This window comes from Maylandia zebra, linkage group LG22 (genome assembly GCF_041146795.1).
Source record: "Maylandia zebra isolate NMK-2024a linkage group LG22, Mzebra_GT3a, whole genome shotgun sequence".
NCBI classification, from domain to species: Eukaryota; Metazoa; Chordata; class Actinopteri; order Cichliformes; family Cichlidae; genus Maylandia; species Maylandia zebra.
In genome coordinates, this window is record NC_135187.1 from 7,948,975 (window position 1) to 7,967,862 (window position 18,888).

An 18,888-nucleotide genomic window follows, 5' to 3' on the forward strand; every position below is an offset into this window, starting at 1 on the left:
TTTTATATGTTCCAAAACAATTTCTGTCTGTAATAAAATTTAAAAAAGAAGGACAAAATGTGTGCAACAAATAGCCACTCTAGCTTCACAGGTCACACACACACACACACACACACACACACACACACACACACACACACACACACACACACACACACACGCACGTATATATATATGCGTGTATGTGTGTGACCTTCCTGTGAAACTGGATGTTTTATGGCACATTCATCACAGAGCTGAAATGGAAGATTACTTCATTTTATCCCGCCAAAACAGGAAGTAAATTACCACAAGTTAAAAAAAAAAAAGAGATTTGGGTGGGTTCTTGTGAGGAAGGTTTTTTTTTGTCTGCATGCTGTGAAACTTCTCTTTTAGAACTGCTAATACACAGCAGCCACACACACACACACACAGCAAAATGCCTGAAGCTGAGGTAGTATACTCCGATGTGAAGCTTGCAAGAGGAAAAAAGAGAGCCAATGGTGAGACTTATCTAGTCATCTTACTACATGTAGAAGATTCCTAAAAGAATAATCTGAAAAGCTGTTTATATTACATCTTAGGTGTGAGTGTAATGTGAACACAGTGATTTATTTTACAGCCGCTCATTTTATTGGCAGCCATTTTCAGTGGTAGCTGTGCAACAATCCGGTTTCATCTTTCATTACAGAGGCCGTTACCACATCGACTGACTCGACTTACTCTGAAATCAAGATCTTAAAGACTCAGCCATCCACAGCAGAGCTGTCTGGTAGGAAAACAGCAGTAATTAATAAACAGGAGGATTAACTGTGAGCTCCAGTTAGTGTTTGCTATTAAGTAAACAGACAATAGAGGAAGCACTTTTTCCTAAAATAAAGCAGAAATGTGTTTTTTGGTCAAACAGAGCTCTGTCGTTGAAAACAAAACATCCATCTGAATCAGTAAAAAGAAAAAAAGCAGAACATTTGTTCCAAAATTGTAGCTTTATGTAAATTTTAAAAAGAAGGTCAAAATGTGTGCAACACATAAACACACCAAACTTTTACAGTAGTACTTAAGACAAAAAGATGACAATGATGAATATGAGATAAATGATAGACATTACTGCACCACAGAGGCTGTCAGTATAAAAAGTAGCTGAAATAAAATTATTAAAGAACAAAAACAAAATTGTAGTTCAGTTGTCACCACACTTTATTCTAAATTTAATGTAAATTAAATTTGACAACATCAGACCCACTCGTTTTTTTAAGTGTCTCATTTACAAGTTTCCCCATTTTTTAAAAAAAATTTGGGGTTTCTTTTTTTGTTTATACTGAGGAAATTATAAAGAGACGTAAAAGTTAATTAAAAAATGAGGAAGTGGTTCTGAAGGAGTGGTTCCTTTAAATAAATTAGTTTCTCTGTGTGTGCATGCGTGTTAATGTTGATGCAGTTTCTTTACATTTCTCTGAAACCACTGGTCCGTCTTATTGCAGAAGAGGAACTACGGTGCTGAGTTTGAGGTTGTCTCGAGGAGCAGTTCTCTGCTAAAAGATCATTTGCATAAAATTGGTCAATTTTAGTCCCCAAAAGACCGACTCTGACCAGACACTCTGCTCATTTATCTAAACGAAACTTGTAGCTCCATGCAACCCGTTTTTCTTTGTCCCTCAGTTCCTCCTCACTCTCTACTTCATTTTTAAAAAAATTAAAATTGTTAAACATTGTTAACATTGTTTTTTATTTTTCCTTATTTGTAGTCCACATAAGACAGTTAGTGGATGCACAGTTTCATCCAGGAGATTAGTTTTCATATCATTTTTGTTTTAATTAGTTTACCAGTATATTTTTGACTTGTAACTGTTGTCCTCATCCACCGTTTGGTTAGATGTATATTGACAATAAAACTTTACGGGGTTAGTTGAGTAAAAGGACATACTCTGGGTTAAAATACACCCTCTTACACCTTTAACCATGTAAGAAGCATCTCCTTCATTTTTCAGGCTTTGTTACAAACATGTTTGTGAAGTTTACAAGTATGAGAATACAGTTGCCTGGGAAATAGCTCATCAGGCATCTGCAGTACAAAAGATCTTCTTTACTAAAAATCCTACTTCCTCTTACTGACATGTTATTTTTTAATAAAAATGTAATTTCCTTCAAAATTATTTCATGCAAACTGCCGATATGTGTTTATTCCCGGCTAAAGATTTTGTCCTAATTCTCTCCACATAAGCACTCAGGATAACAAATATATATTTCTTTGATGCTGTAATTAATGCAAAGCCAGCGTTCTCCTTAATCTTCATCTTTTTTCGACTGCTTCCTTTAGGGGGTGATGACAGGGGGCGTATTGCTAGCATCCTCCTTTTACAACATCCATGTATCTTCTCTGTGGTCATTCTTATTGGCAGCTCCATCTTCAACGTCCTTTGTCCACTTTAACCACTGTTGCTTCTCTGCACATGTCCAAACCATCTCAGCCTCACCTCTCTAACTTTGTCTCTAAACCACTCGACCTGAGTTGTCATACTCATCTGCCTGCACTCTTTTCTTCATCTCTCTTACGGTTCAGTCAAATATGTTATTGTTTGTCTTGCTTATAAGTCATATGTTTACCTTTGAGGTTTGTGTGTTTTAAATCTGTGATTCTGAGCTCGAAGAACGAGCCAGTGAATCGTGTTCTTTGTACAAATACAGTGAGAACATTAACATCTAAAATCTAGCTCAATAAAATTCTCAACCACATTTACACCACATCTCACATCTCTAACGTGTTTCCTTTTCTCACTATTCAGAGGATCCTCAACAAGCTGTGGTGAGGAAAGGGTCAAAGGTCACCTCAGAGAGAGTGGTCCTGGTGGTTCTCAGTGTTCTCCTGGCAGCTGCTCTGTGTTTTACCAGTGAGTTAACATTAGAATTTAATAAGACTTAAAGTAAAATCAATTATTTTAAGTAATGTTAAGAAGAATAATGCTTCTGTTTAATGTTTCCCCAAAATACTGTCTTTTACATTTTCAGAGCTATAAGAATGTTTTCAGTGTAAAGAAAAATGTTTACTGACTGATGTATTTGTTTGATCTTTTTTAAATCAGCATTTGAAATAATTAAAACTAACAAGAAGGTCAAATATCTGGAAGATGACAAAATGAAGTGTGATAATAATCTCACAGGTATGAATATTTAAGATACACTTTGATATTTGGTCAGACATTCCTGATGAATGACTGATGACTGTTTTATTCTTTATTCTAACAGAGACTCTCTCTAAGATAAAATCATGCAGCACGGTGCAGCCGACCTGTCCAGTACCTAAAGTAATAGGTAAGTTATGGATTTTGCCTCTGAGACACAAACTTCAAGCTAAGCTCACACAAACATGAACAGTGATTTCTTCCACCTGACTGAAGTCGTTGCTGTAATCTCTTCAAAGATGATCCTTGTTATAAATGTGAAGAAGGCTGGGAGCAACATGGAGGAAAGTGCTATTACTTCTCCATCAGTAAATCATCCTGGGAACAGAGCAGAGATGAGTGTAGAGCTAAAAGAGGAGACCTGGTTAAGATAGACAGCAGAGAGGAGCAGGTATGAAACACTGCTGCAGGTTCATGTTCGCACATGTTATATCACATCTTTATGTTTCACCTTCTCAGCACAGAAAAGTCTAACAAAGTCATTTTCATCTTCTTTTTGTGATCAGAGGCTCCTGGAGAGAAGACTGAGAGATGTAATGACTAGAGATGAGGACAAGTTCTGGATCGGACTGACAGACTCAGCATTAGAGGGCAGATGGGTGTGGGTGGACAGATCACCACTGCATCAACGGTTTGTTTGTTGTGAAAATATATTTTTTTCATTTCCAGAATTAAAGTTATCAGTTTTTACTAAACCAATTATTTTTGTTCTTCAACTCTTAGTTTGACGTTTTGGAACATCAAAGAGCCAGACAATTGGAACGGGACACATGAAGAACATCCTGATGGAGAGGACTGTGTGAGGATGGGAGAAAAAGGCAGAGCTGATGATCTGAAGTGTTGGTTTGATGCATTTTGCTCAAAGCCTCACAGAAGTATTTGTGAGAAAGCAGCAGTAAAAGGACAGTTTAAAAAAGTATGTGACTGAAATTCACATATGAAACACCAGGATGAAGTGATGCAATTTTTAAAATAATGCCACAAACAGAAACAAAATGAACACAGTAAAATCAACATGAGTAATATTTTGCATCTGATACTTTTTAGTTTTGAAGCGATTAACACGAACAAGAAATGTGGGAGCACCTGTGAAATTCATTAATTTTTATAATAAAATAATAAATGATCCTGTTTTGTAAACTTAAAGCCATCTAGAAAGTTAAAAAGTATTTTGGATACTGAATCAATGAGTACATCATATAACAGAAGAACCTATGAATTATTTATTATCACTTTTACAGGAAAAAGAAACAAAGAAAGAAAGACGTGAAGTGTTACAATGGAATAAGTAATTCACGTCAGTGTTATTAAAAATAGGAATGCAACATTTAACATCGATTCATCCAGTACAAGAAAAGGAGGCTGTGGTTCTCAGAGTTTTCAGTGTGAGAAGCTGTTTGTAAATGTGGTAAATGATACACATTTCTTAACTCTCACATCTGTGACTCCTGAAAAACCTCTGACAGTGTGGTGCTGCTGTTGTTTTTTTCTTTCTTCAAATGTGTGTTTGAATGACAAGAAATTAAACGAGCAACAGAACATTTGCTGTTGTTGTAAAATCCTGTCGGCTTCTTGTGTTAACCCGCTTTTTTTTGCGGGGGGAGGGGGGCATCCAGGATCTGAAGCAAAACCAGCAATAAATTATAAATCATTAGATATCATTACATATTATTAATAGATATTAATCAATTGATCAATTGTTAAAGAAGGATCTTGATTTTAAGATTTCAAGTGTATTTTTAATTTTAAGTGGAGTGCGATCCTAAGTTACACCACAAGAGGGCGCTTCCAGGTCTGGCACAAAGTTCTGCCCATAGTATCCTAGACATTCAGACCTGTAGATACTGTACCTTTATACAGATGACTGGGAGATCATGCACATTAAAATAAAGCATTTTAAGATTTAATAATGAATAAAGATAAATGAATGAATTTCCAAATCACTTTAGTTTATTATACATTTATTATACTTCTTTACTTTGAAATTACTTTGATTGTCTTTTATTCATTTATACATTAATACATTAATTATTACTAATAAATTATTTGATAATTCAAATAGTGGCAAAAAACCCACTGTCTAATCTGCTGAACACATCTGTAATTCTAAACCTCGACCATAGAGAAGAGAGGACAGCAAAAATGTCTCATTATTTATTTATTTTAAGTTCCAGCTGATCATCGTATCACTTTTTCCCGATGCTGTTCTAAGATCTTTTTGTTTTATTATGTTGTAATTAACAAAATCTTTGTTTATTAAATTTATTAATCAGCATTTAAACACATGAGAGACAAAGAAACATTAAAACAATTGGAAGGTCTCAAAAATAAAGCTGTAAATAAAAAACTGTAAACTTGTGCAGTATTCACATTTCTTTAGTGTTTTTGATCAACATTTTAATATAAGTTGGGGCACAGAAAAATCCAACAAGGAGCTCGGGAAGAAAGAGACTGGCATTTAAAAAATGTCCTAAATTTAACCTAAACTTCCTAAACTAAGCTTGCTTCTACCACGACCTGTGTGACTCAGAACCTACACAGATATTTCCAGTGAGGTCATTTCCTCAACTGTTTCTGTTCAGACATTTCTGGAGAGAAGAATGAGAAACATCATGAATGAAGATGACAAGTTGTGGATCAGACTGACAGATTCAGCAGTAGAGGGCAGATATTTGTGGGTGGATGGTTCAGGACTGTGTAAAAGGCTTGATTGTTGAGAAAACTTTAGGTTGTGCCACATTTGTGAAACAACTATTTTAACAAGGCCCTAAAATATCACCTCATCTCATGGGCAGTTCCTCATTTTGTTCTGCTTTAATACGTTTTATTTTTATCTTCCTTTTAACCGCCTGCAAATGTGATACAACTCATAAAACTGTTGTTGCATTTGTATGCAAGAGATCAGCACAATGTACCACAGGGTCAGACATTTCAACAATAAATAAAGAAACCTTGCATCAGTTATAATAAAAGCAGTTATTCTGACAGGAGGAGTCTCAGTCTTCAACAGCAACACAACATATTTTGTCTTGTCTTCTTTCTCCCACCCCAACCGGTCGCAGCAGATGGCCTCGCCCCGAGTCTGGTTCTGCTGGAGGTTTCTTCCTGTTAAAAGGGAGTTTTTCCTTCCTACTGTCTCTAAAGTGCTTGCTCAGAGGGGGTCATATGATTGTTGTGTTTTTCTCTGTATATATTCTTGAAGTGTGTAACTTATAATATAAAGCACCTTGAGGCGACTCTTTGTTGTGATTTGGTGCTGTATAAATAAATTGAATTGAATTTCAGTGTTGATTGTTTACATTTTTTCTCATGTTTCCACACAAACGGACACTGGAGAGCAGGAATATTCAGCTCATGCTTTGAGATGTTTGAGAATGTTAGAAATAAACAAGTGTTGTTAAGAAAGAAACATTTCCATGAAACGAATGTTTTTTGATGAAAGAGTTTTCATAGTTGACAGTATAGTTTTTACAATGGGTTTTAGTGTTTTAGCAATTCAGAAAACTGTAAAATAGTTTTGGGTCAATTGTTTGGTTTTGAAAGACAAGTCGAAGGTTTTGTGTGTGTTTATCACACTTGTGGCTAATGATGTGAGGCACTACAATGGATAGAAATCCAAGAAGAGGAGTTCGTGTGAGAGGAGGCTGAGCAGGTCAAGGTGGTCGAGGTGGTCAGAGAGGAGAAAGAACAGTAAAATCAGATGAAATCAGAGCTACTATGATTGACCATGTTCTTGTCCATGGTATGACAATGAAGGAGGCCGGACTAAGGGTACAACCAAACATCAGTAGATTCACCGTGTCCACCATAATCCGAAGATTTGGAGAAGAGAACAGGTAGTTACCTTTTTTGACATCATATTATGTAAATGTTGACAACAATTACATATGTACAATGACTGTACTATATACTGTACCACAGTAAACATGTTTTAGTACATCACTATGCCAGTGTACTGAGGTACTGTAATGGAGGGTTAGTCTGACTGTTTGTAGGCATATTCCATGTATGTATTTTTGTAAGTGCATTTTCTCTTTTGTAGAATTGAAAGACTGCCACATGGGGGTGGTAGGACATCTATGTTCTCCCCACACAATTAAACAACTAAAGAACAACACCATTAAACTGCGTGAAATTCAGCTGAGGATCATTGATGACCATGTGCATTTTGAGGGTATCGACAGTGTCAGCCTCTCTACTGTAGACCGTATCCTCAAGTGCAACAGACTGCGCATGAAACAGCTGTACTGAATGCCCTTTGAACACAACTCTGATTGAGTCAAAGAGCAAAGATTCCAGTATGTACTGGTTTGTATATATCCAGACACATAAATGTTGGTTACTGTAAGTAGTGATTTACTGTAGTTGGCCTACATCACCTACAAAAATGTGTATATATACATTTCTACAGAGAGTTTTTGAACTGGATGCAATGGAAAAACTCCATGAATACATCTGCATGGATGAAGCTGGGTTCAATCTCAAGGAGAAGGAGAGGCTGTAGTGTGATTGGCCAACGGGCCATTGTTGGTGTCCCTGGGCAGCGTGGTGGCAATGTCACATTGTGTGCTGCCACCAGCAATCATGGTGTTTTCCACCATCATGCCAGCCAAAGCCCCTACAACACTCACCAGCCCCTCATCTTCCTCAATCACATGCGAGATGCTCTGTTAGGGCAGCAGGATGAGCTGCCCATTTATGTTGTTGTTTGGGACAATCTGAGTTTTCACAGAGGCCTCCGGGTTAGGGAGTGGTTCAATATGAACCAAGCTTTTATCAATCTTTGCCTTCCACCATACTCCCCTTTCCTGAACCCCATTGAAGAATTCTTCTCCTCATGGCGGTGGAAGTTATAGGAACGCCAACCTTACAGCAGGGTAAATCTCCTGCAAGCCATGGAACTGGCCTGTGGTGACATTGGTGTGGAGCCATGTCAAGCCTGGATACGACATGCCAGGGTTTTTTCCCCCGTTGCCTGGCCAGAGAACATGTGGCCTGTGATGCAGGTGAAGTCCTGTGGCCTGACCCAGTACGGAGAAATGATGCTGTGGCGGAGTAATGCACCTTTTTCCTTTGTACTTCATTTTTATACTTGTGTGCTTTATTTCTACGTACAAGTGCTACATGTAAATGCACAGGATTTCTGTTTTTTGTTTTTTGGCAAATTCTCTTTTCTATGTACAAGTGTAAGAAATGCCCAGGTATTTTCTTTTGCAACATGCATTTAGCCTAAATAAACATTTATTTCTACCGCTTCATGTCCTGAACATTGTTTTCCTTTTATCTATGTAGTGTTTAGTGACTACTCAGTATTTAATTTAGATTGACTTGAGGCATAATTTGATGGCATAGTTCAGTTTTGAGCACAGATTGAACTGTTTTGAGGTAAAAGTTTGGTTTTGCAAGAAGAATCAGAGGATTAGTGAATGTAGCTTGGAAATTGGGTTTTGTGTTCACAGTTTGGGGAACAGGAGAGCAGCTTTCCAGGAATGTGTCTTAGCAATCGTGAAAAACTGTAAAATGTGAGAACAAGAATAAATGAATGAATAGATAAATATTATTTTCCAGCTATTTCACAGTGTTTTGTATTTATTTTTGTAGTGTGTAATCGTTGCCAAGTTGTGTTTGCACATTGGCTGGTTTTGTGTGGCTTTTGGCACTAGTGGTTGGTTTTGAGTAAAGTTCAAATAATTTTGGGTCAAATGTTTGGTTTTGCAAGACGTGTTAAAGGTTATGTGAGTGTAGCTTGAATGTTACACTTTGTGTTTAGTGTTTTGACATAAAGAGATGACATTTTAGGAAATGTGTTTTTGCAGTACAGAAAAACTGTATTGTAATAAACTCTTAAAAATGCAGCACAGTGCACCCTACAAGTGTGTAAATATTTGTAGGGAAATGTCTAAAAAAAGGTGGTGTCTTCCATGTCCTATAGTATATGGTAAGTAAGAATATTAATTTCAGATTTGATATTTTTTCTCCAGCAAGGAGATTGTGCTTTTGCATGTGTGTGAATGCAAGTGCAATGTTTGTATTGACAGCATATTGGGATACTGTGAATGATACATGGGGATTCTAAATATCAGATTACTTTCGACCTCTGGAGTCTTCTTCAAGGTCAAATAATGTCAAACTTTCATAAAACGTCTTTTATCTTTACAACTATGCTTAAAAATATACTGCCTTTATGTTTATTGGCAAAATTTAGGAAATAATGTTGGTACATAGGGATTGTAAATAGTTTGAATCCAAATATCGCGTCACATTTGACCTTTGATCTCACTTCTACATCTACCTTTCATGTTATTTATGGCCAAGTTTTACAGATCCATAGCAATTATCCATTACTTTATGTTACGTTCCAGTCTAGGGGTACAGGAACCCAACATAAGGGTTAAAAGGAAAGTGACCCCGCCAGGGTCCTCAAAGCCAAACCCAGAAGCCAATTTACGAGTCAAGGTGAATTTATTGTGACTAAACTGAAAGTTTTAACTCCGGGGTGAACAAAGGCCAGAATAACAAACAAGTTGTATTCGTAAACAGACCTAAAAAAAAAAAAAAATCTGATATTTTTGTTTACAAGGTTACAAGAACAAAATATTTGTCACCACAAATTGAGGCCATATAAATGCTTTCATACAACATATTTTGCAACACAGAAATAACTGAAGAAAAAAACAGTCCCTCTGGTTGATTAGTGGTGTGGGGTTTTTTTTTTTTTTTGTTCTTCTTACTAGTTCAGTCTGAATGCATGTTGTGTTTTTTTTCTCAGCGCAGAAAGGGAAGTGAATTACCCATAGTTTAAAAAAAGTCAGATTCTGAGGAAGTGAGGCAGTTTATAAGCCCTCCTCATTTTTCAGTGTTGTCTATTGTCAGTGATGCTGACAAAGCTGTAAAATGTCTGAATGTCTGCAGAACTTTGCCCTGGTGTGAACTTTACCAAAGGAGACAGAAAGGTAAATGGAGACCTGACCTGGATGACTGAGAACCTTCACAGACATACGGTAAATGGAGACTGTAATCTTTTCTGTTTGTGTGTCTATGAGAGAAAAGTTTTGTAAGAAAAACCTTATAAAATCCTTTTATTTTGTTTGCTGCATTTTAGTTTAATGTGAATATAGTGAAGTTATAAACTCACATTTTACCAGCAGCCATGAGTATTCAAACCACACCAGTCTGCAATCTAGTTTTGTGTTTTTGTTGCAGAGGCTGTTACTCTGAAGTTAAGACCTTAAGTGTGATTTGCCACAGTAGAGCTGCCTGGTAGGTAAAGAGCAGAAATAAACATGAGTATGACCTATGAGTCCAGTCAGCGTCCATTATGAGAATGCTTATTATGTCTCTCACTGTTGTTGTTGTGTTTGTTAATTGCTGAGAGAAACAAACTGAAGACAAGATTTGCCTTTTTACTGTAGAGTCAAAGTGAAGAAGTGGCTCTGAAGTCCGTCATCTCCTTATTTGTATGTGTGTGTTTGTGCATTGTCTTTGTGTATCTACTTCATACTCCGCAGGCGTATTGCTGACGAGGAAGTACAGTGTCTGTTTTTAGCTTCCTTGTGAAGTTCTCAGTTAAATTTTACTAACTTTTAGCTGAGTTAGTGGTCTGTGAGTTATTAGGAAAAATCCAAGCAAAGCTTAAACAAAAGCAAAGCATAAAGAAAAACTTATTCATGGCTTCATCCTTTCTAGACTGGATTACTGCAATTCTGCACATCTTTTAACAGGTGCTAGAACATATGAACAAATCACTCCAGTTTTTGCAAATTTTTGAGATTTGATGAGATTTTAAGATTCTTGGTATGGCACTCAGTTATTTAAGCAAACTCCTCAACATGTATAACTCCAAATGAGCACTGAGATCGTCTCGCCAGATGCTCTTAGTACAACTGAGGTCTCGATTGAATCATAGAGGAGATCGGGCCTTCGCAGTTGCAGCGCCTAGACTCTGGAATAACTTGCCAGATGATATTCGTACTTCAGAGTCTTTCAGTCTTTCAAATCGTGTCTTAAAACTCACTTTTTTACGTTGGCTTTTAATTCAAGTTCACTTTGAGTACCATCAGACTTTTTTTGTTACGTTTGTTTTGTTTTTATGTTGCACGTTGTCATTGCCTCATCTCAATTATCTGTATTTGTTTTTCTATTGCTTTCTCATGTTCTTAACTAATTGTGAAGAACTTTGGTCAATGCTGTTGCATTTAAATGTGCTATAGAAATAAAATTGATTTGATATTTTAGTATCAATGAACACTGAATGAGATAAAAAGTAGCAGAAAAAACATCCCCAACTGTATAGCTGAGCTAGAAAGCCTGTGCCAGGCTATAAACATTTAAACAACACTCAAACACCTTAATGCTTAATGTTTCAGTAGGTAGCTGCTCATAGATATATACACATCTATGTATATTAACATTAAAATTGTTTGTGTGTGTAGCACTTGGCACCTTTTGTGATGGTAAAAAATTATGAGTTGGTTCATTACATTTTGAGTTAAATATACTTTCTATCCAACAAATTTAAAAAGCAAAGGAACTTTACACACGTTTTTTTAGGGTTAGTAATAATACTTTATCATATTAAATAATAATAATAATAATAATAATAATAATAATAATAATACTTAAGTAATGTTCTTGGCAAAGTATTTGATAAAGTTAAAAAAAATTACCACAGCTTTGTTCAAACAGATTTACAACCATGTAAGAAGTTTCTCCATTTTTTGGATTACCAGGTAACTAAAAGTAAATATGCACAGTGCCCTAAACCAACAAAGTTATTTACTAACACAGTGTAGTAAATAATTGCACAACAAAGAATCCCTGTGTGCCCTGATTCCCCTTCTGTGTCTCCGCTCCCGTGATACTCGTGCTCACTGCCTTCTCGTTCCCGCACTCCTGCTGGAAAATCCACAGAGGCAGCTGTTAGCGCACATCTAAATATCAACAGACTAACACTCACTGATTATGCTGAAAACACTGACGGGTGGTCACACAACAACCCAGCGTCGAGGAGAACTCAGCCACACTTCTATGTACCTCTGTCGACAATCCTGATCAGCTGCAGGTGTGTGTGATCATCCTCCTCAGGTGTGGCCAACCTCCCAACGGGACACACCCACCAGGCCTGATGGTGCCTGAAAACCAGACCTCCGGAACACACACACAAACACCTATACACACAAACCTGAAAACCAGGGACACAAGCCACAAACCAGCAAATATAAAAACAAGTCCAAACTGCTCATCGACCCTGGGTCACTCAGACCGAGGTCCTTGACAATTTGTATTCCAGACATTCAGACCTGTACTGTACCCTGATATGGATGACTAGGAAGTATTTCAAGATTTATTAATAAATAAAATTAATTGAATAAAATACGTTTTAGAAAATTCATTTCCAAGTTTTCTTTTTTAGTTTATTATACATTTATTATACTTAATGACTTTAGACTGTGATAATTATAGATAATTATAATCTGCTAAACACATCTGCAATTCTAGACCTCGACCACAGAGCAGAGGTGTCAGAAAAAAAAGTCTTATTATCTAGTTATTTTAAGTTCCAGATGATCAGCATACCATTTCTGTTTATCCAGTTTATTAATCAGCATTTGAACAAATGAGGGTCAAAGAAACATTTAAAAAACAGTCTCAAGGGTCTCAAAAATAAAGCTGTAAATAAAAATCTGTAAAACTTGTCATGACTGACCCCCTAAATCAGGGGTGTCAAACTCAAATACACAGTGGGCCAAAATTCAAAACTGAAACAAAGTCGCGGGCTAACGTGAATATTTATTGAAATATATTTATTCCTCCAAATATAAGAATGAATCTTTTCTTATGGACTCAAACACGTTTTGCTGAAAAACTGAATATGGAACAAGCAAAGCTTAATACTAAACAATATATATATTAGCTGTATAATACCAGTAGGCCAGCTCTAATAGTAATTTGGTATGGCTTCACGGGCCAAATGTAATTAGGCTGCAGGCCAAATTTGGCCCGCGGGCCAGAGTTTGACACCTATGCCCTAAATGGTTGTTTTGACAGTATTCACATTTCTTTAGTGTTTTTGATCAACATTTTAATATAAGTTGGGGGATTTCTGGTACAGCATCAAATTTATTAGAAAATACAACTAATTAAGCCATTAATAAATTAAATAGAGTATTTTTAAAAATTAAAAATTTCCTAAACTTAAAAAACTCCAGTCGCCTCTACCACGACCTGTGTGACTCAGAACCTACACAGATATTTCCAGTGAGGTCATTTCCTCAACTGTTTCTGTTCAGACATTTCTGGAGAGAAGAATGAGAAACATCATGAATGAAGATGACAAGTTGTGGATCAGATCAGATATTTGTGGGTGGATGGTTCAGGACTGTGTAAAAGGCTTGATTGTTGAGAAACCTTTAGGTTGTGCCAAATTTGTGAAACAACTATTTTAACAACGCCCTAAAATATCACCTCATCTCATGGGCAGTTCCTCATTTTGTTCTGTTTTAATACATTTTATTTTTATCTTCCTTTTAACCGCCTGCAAATGTGATACAACTCATAAAACTGTTGTTGCATTTGTATGCAAGAGATCAGCACAATGTACCACAGGGACAGATATTTCAATAATAAAAAAAGAAACCTTCCTTCAGTTATAAAAACAGCAGTTATTCTGACAGGAGGAGCCAGACTGTAGATGAAGCCTCCTCCCTCCTCTTTAGGAACAGACCAACAGGGCTTTTTAAGCTGTAAAACAGAAGCCACAGTGAGTAAGGAAGCAATTAAATTAAGCATCAAAGCTTAGCTACATTTAGTTTCTGTTAAATGTATAAAGAATTGAATCTATGATAAATAATAAAGGAAACATAATTTCAACATTTTGTTGTGTTTTGTGATTCAGAGACTGTTGGATTACGTCTGAAGTCAGGATCTTGAAGTTTCAGCATGATGAGTCGTCCGCAGAGCTTCATAGACGGTAAGAACATTAATGTGGTGGTAAGACAACAGGAAGGTGACGGAGCTTCAGTCACATCTGAGTGATCATCATCAGACTTTTGATTAAAGTTATGATGTTTGTGCTGGAACAGAACAACATTATATGTATATGACTTAAAAATATGTAGAGCCCACATTCATTGTCTAATCATATCAATTATTTTTCTTTATTTATTGCATAAATCAGAAATGTAACAGTCAAAAGTAATTGATGAAGAAAGAATGTTTAAAAGCAAAATGAAGATGTGAAGAGCAAAAACAAAAACAGGAACTGACCAAAAGGATGTGTGACATGTTAACATGTTTTAACTCAAGTGTTTCCTGTTCAAAGCATCTAAATCATCTTTAATGTTCTTGTATTGACACTCACTACAGTTCAGTGTACTTTAATAGTACTAAAGTATTGTAGCATGACAAACTGTTTAAACTGTTGTAACTGATAAATACACATTTTTCTGAACTCTCACATTGTGTCTCCTCTAAATGTTCATCAGGTGAAGCTCCTGACTCTCGGCATGAAAAATCAAACAGAGGGTCAAAGGTCACCACAGAGAGAGTGGCACTGGTGGTTCTCTGTATCCTGCTGGCAGCTGCTCTCATCATTATTTATCGTCTCTGTGAGTTTGTGTGTTTTCCTTCGTCTTACTTAACTTAAAAAAATCAATAATCTGATGAGAAAAATATTTACAGTGAAGGTGTAAAACACTGCAGATTGGCTCCGTTTTAATCATGTTGCAGCAAATTAAAGATGTGTCCAACTTTTCAGTGTTTTTCTTGTTTTCTGAAAAATCTGTCTGTTTCTCTCATTTTTAAATCAGCAGTAACTAAAGAAACACTGAAAACACAAAGCTACAAAAATCTTTTCAGTGTAAACAAACCTCACTGACTGACTGGTTTATTTGTTCTTTTTTAATCAGCATTTGACAAAATTAGAACGAACAACGAGCTCGAAAACCTGAAACATCACAAAATGAAGTGTGAAAGAAATCTGACAGGTAAGCATATACAGCTGATTGTTTCTAACCTTCAGTCTAAATCAAACTCATGACACACAGCTGAGTCTGTCTTTTTTATTCCATGTGAATGATTATTTGTTTTTAATTCAAACTTTAGATAAAAATAGATGATGAATGACTGATGACTGTTTTATTCTTTATTCTAACAGAGACTCTCTCTAAGATAAAACCATGCAGCACGGTGCAGCCGACCTGTCCAGTACCTAAAGTAATAGGTAAGTTATGGATTTTGTCTCTGAGACACAAACTTCAAGCTAAGTTCACACAAACATGAACAGTGATTTCTTCCACCTGACTGAAGTCGTTGCTGTAATCTCTTCAAAGATGATCCTTGTTATAAATGTGAAGAAGGCTGGGAGCAACATGGAGGAAAGTGCTATTACTTCTCCACCAGTAAATCATCCTGGGAACAGAGCAGAGATGAGTGTAGAGCTAAAAGAGGAGAGCTGGTTAAGATAGACAGCATAGAGGAGCAGGTATGAAACACTGCTGCAGGTTCATGTTCTTACATGTTATATCACATCTTTATGTTTCACCTTCTCAGCACAGAAAAGTCTAACAAAGTCATTTTCATCTTCTTTTTGTGATCAGAGGTTCCTGGAGAGAAAACTGAGAGATGTAATGACTGATTATGAGGACAAGTTCTGGATCGGACTGACAGACTCAGCAGTAGAGGGCAGATGGGTGTGGGTGGACAGATCACCACTGCATCAAAGGTTTGATTGTTGTGAAAATATATTTTATTCATTTCCAGAATTAAAGTTATCAGTTTTTACTAAACCAGTTATTTTTGTTCTTCAACTCTTAGTTTGACGTTTTGGAGCAACAATGAGCCAGACAATTGGAACGGGACACATGAAGAACATCCTGATGGAGAGGACTGTGCGAGGATGGGAGAAAAAGGCGGAGCTGATGATCTGAAGTGTTGGTTTGATGCATTTTGCTCAAAGCCTCACAGAAGTATTTGTGAGAAAGCAGGAGTAAGAGGAAAGTTTAAAAAAGTATGTGACTGAAATTCACATATGAAACACCAGGATGAAGTGATGCAATTATTAAAATAATGGCACAAACAGAAACAAAATGAACACAGTAAAATCAACATGAGTAATATTTTGCATCTGATACTTTTTAGTTTTGAAGCGATTAACACGAACAAGAAATGTGGGAGCACCTGTGAAATTCATTAATTTTTATAATAAAACAATAAATTATCCTGTTTTGTAAACTTAAAGCCATCTAGAAAGTTAAAACGTATTTTGGATACTGAGTCAATGAGTACATCATATAACAGAAGAACCTATGAATTATTTATTATCACTTTTACAGGAAAACGAAAGGAACGAAGAAAGAAAGACGTGAAGTGTTACAATGGAATAAGTAATTCACGTCAGTGTTATTAAAAATAGGAATGCAACATTTAACATCGATTCATCCAGTACAAGAAAAGGAGGCTGTGGTTCTCAGAGTTTTCAGTGTGAGAAGCTGTTTGTAAATGTGGTAAATGATACACATTTCTTAACTCTCACATCTGTGACTCCTGAAAAACCTCTGACTGTGTGGTGCTGCTGTTGTTTTTTTCTTTTTTCAAATGTGTGTTTGAATGACAAGAAATTAAATGAGCAACAGAACATTTGCTGTTGTTGTAAAATCCTGTCGGCTTCTTGTGTTAACCCACTTTTTTTTTGCGGGGGGAGGGGGGCATCCAGGATCTGATGCAAAACCGGCGACAAATTATAAATCATTAGATATCATTACATATTATTAATAGATATTAATCAATTGATCAATTGTTAAAGAAGGATCTTAATTTTAAGATTTCAAGTGTATTTTTAATTTTAAGTGGAGTGCGATCCTAAGTTACACCACAAGAGGGCGCTTCCAGGTCTGGCACAAAGTTCTGCCCATAGACATTCAGACCTGTAGACAGAGGCGGAGCCAGACATTTGAAACACCCGGGGCTTAGCCCAAAAGGATAGTATGGGGGGGGGGGGGGGGGGGGGGGGGGGGGGGTAGAAATGACTGAAAGATTAATTGGCTCTGTTTTGAGTTTTGTTCAAAAAAGAATGACTTCATATAGGGAAAAATATATATCACATGTGCAGAACACCTTAAGCTAGTTTTTTAATTAAGCAGCAAGGCAGAACAAAATCAGGGCTGTATCAAGACACGAGGACTAAACCCCAATTCAACCAGACCAAGAACTGATCCAGAATTAAAACAGGACTACAACAGTTCAAAATCAGGACTACTTGGGACTTAACCAAGACAGAACCAGAATCAGAACTAGATGATAGTAGCACTAAAAATCATCATAGACCTGCACTACACTTATTTTTTAATTTTACCAAAGTACAATATTTAGATTGAGAAAGGTTTATATAATTATTTAGCCTTGTTGTGCAAACAAGCCTTCATAACTTAATAAATATAGAATTTGAAAAATAACAAACCTAAAAAGAAACACTAGGTACGAGATACATGAGTACCTATGATACAGTGATACTTTTGGTAAACAACCATTTGACTAACATGTGTGTCTCACCTGCTCTTGTTCATCTCTGTTCTGTCCTCATTCTCCATCTCCCTCTCTGCTCCTTTCTCTCTCCCTCTCTGTTCCTCTCTCTCCCTCTCTGTTCCTCTCTCCCTCTTTGTGCTGACAATCATCAAATATACAGTTGAAACCAGATATTTACAAACTCTTCAGATAAAAACACAAACACTTTTAAATTGTAACATCAAATCAGACTAAATGTTTATTTTTTTAGATTGATAAATATAAAAAACATATTTGTTAACTTTAAGAGTAAAGAGAGAAATCGTCTGTATTTCTTAATTGTAAATGGCACCAAATTGTATTCAAAATTGAGCCACACTTATGGAGCTCCACAGTTCTTTTCCTGGTGTTTTGGTTGATATCTCTTGATTTTCCCATGTCACAGAAACAGGCTCTGTGTTTTGTCTTATATGCATCCACAGCTGTGCCACCAGTTTACTCACATGGACTCTACTAACCTATCAGAAGCTTCTTCAGCTCAGAATGGAATCGTCTGGAGTTTTCTTATTAATTAACAATAAACTTAGTGTACATGTACTCCTAAATTTGATGAAAGTGATAAAAAACAGAAAGCTCTGTCTCTCTTTATTGTGACATTTAACTAATTCAAAAGATATTTCAATATTTATCTAAAACAAAAGTTTACTCTAAATTGATGTTGTGCAGTAAAAATGTTTTATGTTTTCTCCCTAAAGTGTAAATATCTGGTTACAAATGTGAATATCCTGCTGTGTACTGAAATTCCTCTTGTTTTGCATACAAATATACTGAACAACATACAAAGCATAATATATAAAATAACATTTACCTGAGTTTTTCTTTGAAAGAACCCTCTAATGTCCATTCTTATATTTCAGTACATAACTGAAACCGATTTAGTCGGGGAGGGTAAGAACTGAAAATATGAAATAAACACACGTAAGCTAAGAATCTCTAAAAAAAAATAGCATTTGTTCGGCTTTTCATTTCGCCATTTGTTGATTCACTTGAAGAGCAAGTAACGTAATATTGGTCAAGTGATCAGTTTGATATCAATCTTTCGTGATGCACCGTCATATTTACATTATTTGTACGGTACGAATGATTTGCTTTGGTACCTGGTCAAACTTAAGCTCTCCTTAGTATGGCTGGCTCCGTCTCTCCAACAGCGCACTCACGGGCAGCAGTTGCC

At 36.3% G+C, this 18,888-nt stretch overlaps 1 protein-coding gene across 1 annotated transcript; it reads left to right on the forward strand.

The window, feature by feature from the left end:
- The first annotated feature begins 249 nt into the window (after positions 1–249).
- LOC101483182 (C-type lectin domain family 4 member E) lies at positions 250–16,808 on the forward strand. Its single transcript, XM_076879523.1, has 8 exons — positions 250–482; positions 671–751; positions 2,763–2,867; positions 3,060–3,137; positions 15,313–15,378; positions 15,488–15,639; positions 15,755–15,879; positions 15,972–16,808. The coding sequence occupies exons 1-8, from the start codon at positions 419–421 to the stop codon at positions 16,174–16,176; spliced, it is 876 nt and encodes a 291-aa protein (XP_076735638.1). The 5' UTR covers positions 250–418; the 3' UTR covers positions 16,177–16,808.
- Positions 16,809–18,888: the final 2,080 nt, after the last annotated feature.